At 38.0% G+C, this 7,366-nt stretch overlaps 1 protein-coding gene across 1 annotated transcript; it reads left to right on the plus strand.

Moving 5' to 3' along the window:
• Positions 1-210: 210 nt before the first annotated feature.
• LOC132565296 (maltase A1-like) lies at positions 211-7,112 on the plus strand. Its single transcript, XM_060229937.1, has 10 exons — positions 211-388; positions 1,506-1,685; positions 2,915-3,075; positions 4,012-4,137; positions 4,371-4,478; positions 4,679-4,803; positions 5,305-5,488; positions 6,177-6,362; positions 6,528-6,659; positions 6,753-7,112. The coding sequence occupies exons 1-10, from the start codon at positions 274-276 to the stop codon at positions 7,110-7,112; spliced, it is 1,677 nt and encodes a 558-aa protein (XP_060085920.1). The 5' UTR covers positions 211-273.
• Positions 7,113-7,366: the final 254 nt, after the last annotated feature.

The following is a 7,366-nucleotide window of genomic DNA, read 5'->3' on the forward strand; positions in this document are numbered from 1 at the left end:
ATGGGTCACAAGTACTAAGATTGCTCTGTATCTGGGTTTTAATACTGAACATAGCGATATCTCCTGGTATCCACACTACTCCTATTTGGGGTAGCGTATGTCCTGTTACCCCTATAGTCATCCCGTTGGAGCTGCCTGTATACAATGGCCGAGGAACACACACAGAAGAAAGGGATATGCATGAGACCCATTTGCCCGGGGTTTATCTTGTTGTTGGTTGCCTCCTGTGTGATCGTCATTTGTGTTGTGACTTTTGAGGATGACCAAGTACGAATGAAGTTGCAGTACGACGCGTCTGGTCTGGCTTGGTGGAAGACATCCATTATTTATCAGGTGTATCCTAGGTCATTCAAGGACTCGGATGGGGATGGAGTGGGTGACCTCAGAGGTATGAATAGTGGCAATGAAGGACTTAAAATGAAAACCAAAATATATATTGTATTTTACAACCTGTGGTCATTCGTCATGGTGGATTCATCACACCATGCCAGCAAACTGCAGTTACTACACAATAATTTGTAAATAGAAAACGGAAATGTTATGTCATGGAAAAAATATAATGACCGCGGCACGACAGTGTAAATGAAGATCTGTATAGGACGCGAGTAAATCAAACAAGGGCCATCAGAGACGGGTTATGCTCCCCGCAAGGGACTAATTCCTCTTATAGTTTTAGTGTAATGTTACGGACAAAATTTAAGTATGAAAAATTACAAAATCGTAAATTATACAAACAGGGAGTGATGGTTCTTGTACACTTCACTTCTCCTTGTTAAGATCTGTCTACCTATGACGCTTTATGTTGGTGCCGCTTACCGTTTTTGTGTTATGCTCCGGACAAAATTATGACGGACGGACGAACGGACGGATAAATCGGATACTATATACTCTCCTTTCGGGGAGTATGATAAATGTTATCGATTATGAAACACCACGTAATGGAATTCTTGCATCTTTAACTATATAAGTCAGAGTATAATGTACTAGTATTACGTCCAGTTCCTTTTTGATGAAGTACATATATGTAATATGACAATAAAGCAGTAACCCTCGTTGGTGATAGGGGTCATGGAAAGGTCAATTTCGTAATTTCTATAATATAATTAAGTTATAGCTTTTATGAAAGGAAACAATGATTCGTATTCGTATTTCTTCCCGCTGGTCAGTTAGGCGTGACTACCAAAAGGACAATTGTACATACTGCATCACAAAGTACCATTTGTAACCATTGACATTCGTTAGGTATTTTACTAATGACATAACATGGAAATCAAAATACTTTATCAGGAATTAATTGTCTACCACTTGTTAAACTTGCGTAAAATTTTAGGTTGTAGATAACACTGTCCATGCAAATTTCGAACAGAAACTTAAAAGAACTAATTTCCAGCGTGTCCATTGCTGTCTGATGCAAGCTTTTTTTAACACACCAGTGAGTTTCTTATGATGTCACTTGCCAGCCATACGTTACTATACATTATGTATATATGTTTTTTGTTATATAGGGATAACGCAGAAGCTGGACTATCTGGCTGACCTTGGGATAGGTGCAATATGGATCAGCCCATTCTTCACCTCCCCTATGAGGGACTTCGGTTACGACATCTCCAACTACACAGAGGTCGATTCCATGTTTGGTACTATGGAGGACTTCGACACCTTATTGAAGGAGGCAAAACAGAGAGGTATTATAGATTTGAAGTAATGTTTTAAATGTTATATATATATGTAACACAGCTGACAAAGGAAGACAATTTGTGACTTGAGGCCTGTCTTGGCCTCGAACTCATGATCTACAACACCAAACCGGCAAGCCAAGACATTCGACTACTGCCTTACCAACTACACCACCCCGACATCCCCATGGGCTATACAGCGATTTGAATTTCCTGTCTAAATTGAACCCGTGTTCATTTGCATACTATAATATATTTGAATCTTTAAGGAATAAGAACAATTCTGTGGCATAGATTGTATGTATGTCACGTCGTGTGATAAACGTGGAATTGTAGCACGAAGCTCGAGATTTCTGGATTATTGAGGGTCCATTGTGTAAGGAAATAAAGGAGTTTTTAAATCTTTGAAGAATGCAAAAGTTCATTCTACGTCTCATTCTTAAACTCTTTCAATATCCCATATTAGGGACACAGCCATTAAAATCGTCTGCTATATATTTCTGATGCTTCTGTGTGTGGGTGATTCATAATTCATGTTATCAACATATATCTAAAGCCAGCCTTAGATATTTTTAAATTCACATATCAGACTTGTTAAAGTTGATAATGTAACACATCTGGAAAGTTTAAATATTAAAAATTCGGGAGTTTAGGGAAAGATGTTTTATTGTAGCGAGTGTAAAACCTCACTGATAAGGGATTTCGAACATTATCAACATGATTAATAAAGGGATGTCTTGATCTAGACATCGATCACATATAAAATTGTCCTACTCTGTCTCCCGGTGCTCTACTGGTATTTACCTGCTGTTACAGTATTACTCTTATTTCAGGGTCTTTTCTCTCTCTATCTTTTCAAAGACAACTGATAAATGTTGAAATGGATAAAGATCATTGCTTGTTGTAATTAACTCTATAGACATGACCCGGCTTCAGTGTTGTGAGCTCTCCAACAAATCTGTTTTCGTGGTCTTTGAGCCTAATGCTGTCAAAATGCATTTTGTCTTAAAGTTTGGTACCATCGTACAAGTTTGTAGTAATATCTTATGTTTTCCCATCGTTATCCGTATTGGTGATAGGAGGATGGGATTACATACATAGGGACATTAGATTCGGAATACCGTTCCAACGAAAGATATATATTTAAACAGTGTAGCTTGTTGTAATTTATTTTCAACTCAATATTTTAACATTTTAAATAGTGATTAGCATAATCATTCATGTTTGTTTCTTTGAAGGTCTAAAGATAATCCTCGACTTTGTTCCTAACCACACCAGTAACGAAAGTGTGTGGTTTCAGGAGAGTAGGAAAGGACCTAACAACTCTTATAGCGATTATTACATCTGGGAGGACGGCGTCACTCTGCCGAACGGTTCCTTAGGACCTCCCAACAACTGGGTAAGGATTAGGATAGATCTAGAGGACCTACGAATACTACAGTAAAGATTATTTTGAGTAGACCCAGGGGAACTCCGAATAAATTGGTAAGAATTAATTTAAAAGTAGGCATAGAGGACCTCCGAATACTTGGATAAAGATAATATAGAGTAGACACAGAGGACCTCCGAATACTTGGGTAAAGATCATATAGAATAGACACAGGGGACCCCGAATACTTGGGTAAAGATTAGTTCAAAAGTAGGCAAAGAGGACCTCCGATACTTTGGTAAAGATAACATAGAGTAGACCAAGATGACCTCCGAATACTTGGGTAAAGATCATTTAAGTAGACCAAGAGGACCTCCGAACACTCGGGTAAAGATAAAAGAGAGTAGACACAGGTGACCTACGAATGATTTGTTAATCTATCACACTCAACTGTCCACATAGTCGCTTAGAATACCTAATGTGGAGCTCTCTCGTTAAAATAATGGCACTAGTGAGGAAACCATTTATCGATTGTAAAACTTCATATTTGTTGTCTCTGTCATTGTCTGTCCTTTCTGTATAACATTTTCTTTTTTTTCTGTTTTCGGAGCCGTTAAAACAAAACCAGTTGCTTGATTAAAAGGAAATAGAATGGAAAGAAATTCAGAGTTAGATAAAAAGTCAGAAGATGAAATATAAGGATTAATTCTATACTTTTAATCAGCGTAATTTTGAATTTGTACCCACTCTTATAAGAGAAATGTATATTAGTTTATATTATTTCTGTGCGTGCTAGTAGTACTTGAGCTCATTTACTTCCTACACGATATCATGGATATTATATGTTTTCTGATTAATTTGTTTATAGATAATAATTACTACTGTTGTGTCGTATTGTGTTGTATGTTATTTAGTTGCTTCAGCTCGCAGGTATCGACTTGTCATCATACAATATATTTGTTTCAGCTGAGTGTGTTCGGGGGTTCGGCCTGGGAATTTGACCATGCCCGCGGTCAGTATTATTACCACGCCTTCCTGAAATCACAGGCTGATCTAAACTTCAACGATCCGAACGTGAAACAAGAGATGAAGGTTGGATAAGTAACACAATTCTTAAAATATCAGTTAGCAATGTATTGTTTAAAACATAACGACTGTGTCCGATCACCATTTTCAGGGAAATACTGAATGCAAATCGTACCATAATTAAAAGCCTGCAATACTTATTTGAGAATGATTACTTAATCATGCTATTACTTAATATTGACTGATCTCGCCAATACCTCACCAATGGTCGTTATACATTCGTGTGCTCCTTACTTCAGAATGTCCTGCGGTTCTGGTTGGACAAAGGAGTTTCGGGATTTCGGTTGGATGCTCTCAAGTTTCTTTTTGAATCAGAAAATGCAACTCTAAACGAAGTTTTGTTGCCGGTATGTGTTTTACATGTGATAACTTCTTACATCTACAACGTTATGGTATGATACGTGGTATAGTTGTGGTATTTGAAATCAAAATGACATTTTATTTGGATAAAAACGTACCTCGGATGTCTTTTGCAACTAAGAATAACATCACGCAAGTTGCTTTACTTTTTTGCTTTGTTTCATGAAAAGAAGCTTTCTCCCGACAGAATCAGTATGAATGGTATGAAGACGATACACACAATCTGACCACAAGCTTCCCCCAAATCAGTGACGTCATCAAAGACTGGCGATCACTGCTCGATGACTACGCCTCTCGTGACAAGGAACCCAAGTAATTATCAATTAGGTGATCTTTTGAAAGTTAAGGACCCACCATGCAACGACACACAGTTTAATTCTAATTAATCCCAAGCCCATTAATTAACAAAATATCTATGATATTAATTAGGTGACATCTATCTATGAATTTACCACTCTGTTCTACTGGTAGAAATTGGATTGCCACGCCCAAAAAGGACATTTTTGTAACTAACGGTAGCTATTACATACAAGAGCAATCTTACAGATATAGAACCACGAAGTCTATGATATCATAATGCCCCTGAATTAGTGAAGGACAATCTGCTTTTTATTGGCTCCAATGCGCTTTATTGGTGTTGATACAATACACTTACAGCATGGTTCCATGCATCCTTCAAGTTGTCACTATATGCAGTTGCCACAGATTTAAAATAATCTTAGTCTATTGAATCAATTTTCTGACAGATTATTTGAGATCCTCGTTTACTTTAATGAAGACTACAGAAAACTGTCATTAATTTGAATTACACAGGTTCCTGGCGGAGGAGTCGTACGCGTTAACAACAGAGATGCGAAACGCTCATTACAAAGCCGGTGCAATGCCCTTCAACTTCGCCCTTCTAGACATGAATTCTACCTGTGGAGGATTATGTGTTAAGCAGTTGATTAACAAAGGGTTGTATGGCCTTGAGGATGATGCATGGCCAAACTTCCAGGTAACTGCAGGAGGCAGGTTGATGGTAATGTCAACACTGATCTTCATGAACTTGTAGGAAGTGTCATGACGTATCACGTCAACGGAAGAGGGTTTGACAGGTGTCACTTGATTTATTGGGATATCCCATGTTGTGTAGAAAACGTGTTTGTCCTTAGACTTTATTTTGTGTTGTGTGATATCTTAATCTCATTTTCTTCTCTCTGATTCCTGTTTTCTTTATTCCAATCAATTGATAGGTGTACAGAAATCAAGTATTCCATTTTTTCTACTTCTTTTTGTTTGGTAATGGATTGTTTCGAAGAACTTAAATCTGTGATAGATATTGTCTGCTAACTTATCATATGGTCGTGATGATGATCACAATTGGGGAATACTTTTTAACCTCGTGAGCATACCTCTTTTTGTGGTTGTGGGTCCTCAGTTCTTATTTACCCTATTTTGATAACATTAATGGTTAATACTGACCTAGACTTACATGCGAATGTTGTCGATATAACAGACGATGCCTATCTTGCTACAGCACGCAGCCATCACAATTTTTGAGTCTCTTCTTTTTCTAACTGATTTTGGTTTCTTTGTTAAATAGTTTTGTCTAAACGTCGAAACTATTATGTTTTTTATATCCCGTTTTAGAACCGTAGCGATGTATGTTTCTGATTGTCATATCTCTATCTGTATGTTGACAGGTGGGTAATCACGATAACAGCCGAGTGGCGTCCCGTGTGGGAAACATGAAATCAGGCGCTGTCACGATGCTTCTTCTTACACTTCCGGGTACACCTACCTGTTACTATGGTGATGAGATAGGCATGACAGATGTGTTCTATTCATTCAAAGAAACACAAGACCCAGCCGGCCTCAACTTTGGAGAGGTAAGCATGATGCACCATACTAACTTCCTTACACCCGGAAATTCCCTCTAAGAAGAGATATCTCTCGCGCTAGTGATACTGACCAGAAGATCGAATATAAAGCCAGACATTCTTCCACTTTGATACAACTTGTTCTAAAACCTTAAATCTGTTATTGTTTGACAGGACGGATACAAGAACAGATCGCGTGATCCGGAGAGGTCCCCAATGCAATGGTCGAGAACAAGGAATGCAGGGTTCTCAACAGGCATACCGTGGCTTCACGTAGAGAGAAATTTCACCCTAACGAATGTCGAGGTAAGTCTGGACAAAGCGCAATACAAATACAAGCTCTAGTTGTGCAAAATGAAATATCAAAGTCACCAAAATTTAATCACATTTTTAATGCAGGAACAGGCTGAAGACCCCAACTCAATGTTGAACCTGTTTCGAAGTTTGGCGAAAATCCGGCAGTATCCATCTTTTCAGAATAGTAAACTCCATTTCGCTGTAACCAACGACAACATCGTGTCCTACGTCAGAATGGCAAAGGGTTGGACCAAATACCTCGTTATGATCAACTTCGGCTCATCCGGAAGTACCGATGACTACTCTCAGGACCCTGTTAGTTCTACTTCTGGCAAGATTGTTGCAAAGACAAATAATTTTAATTCGACAGATATTGAAATAGGACACACCATTTCTTTGGTGGACGTTACACTACAACCTGGACAAGGACTTGTCGTCAAGGTGTTCTTTCAAGATAGTTAGTCAACAGTACCTGTACCAAAGCAATTATCATCAAGAACGTTTACAGAAAGTCACGAGAGATCAATCCAAATTTCTTAAACATTCTTACATTACATATTGTAGATATTGTGTGACTGAAGAACCTATTGACGTCAGCAAATATTTTGTTAATATCACTAGTCATGTCAAAGATACTATATCAGACGATATGAAACAAGACAAAACATTAGAATCCACTGGTACCTTTTGTATATATGATGACCTGGCAATAAAGG

Source organism: Ylistrum balloti, unplaced genomic scaffold (assembly GCF_031769215.1).
Source record: "Ylistrum balloti isolate Yb309-2 unplaced genomic scaffold, AGI_CSIRO_Ybal_v1 Utg369574, whole genome shotgun sequence".
NCBI lineage: Eukaryota > Metazoa > Mollusca > Bivalvia > Pectinida > Pectinidae > Ylistrum > Ylistrum balloti.

What these genes read in the sequence shown, in the direction of transcription:
- LOC132565296 (XM_060229937.1), top strand. Translation starts at nt 274, where the DNA reads ATGAAGTTGCAGTACGACGCGTCTGGTCTGGCTTGGTGGAAGACATCC. An exon ending in GAAGGAGGCAAAACAGAGAG is followed by an intron (nt 1,686 to 2,914) that starts GTATTATAGATT and finishes GTTTCTTTGAAG; the next exon opens with GTCTAAAGATAATCCTCGAC. An exon ending in TCTCGTGACAAGGAACCCAA is followed by an intron (nt 4,804 to 5,304) that starts GTAATTATCAAT and finishes TGAATTACACAG; the next exon opens with GTTCCTGGCGGAGGAGTCGT.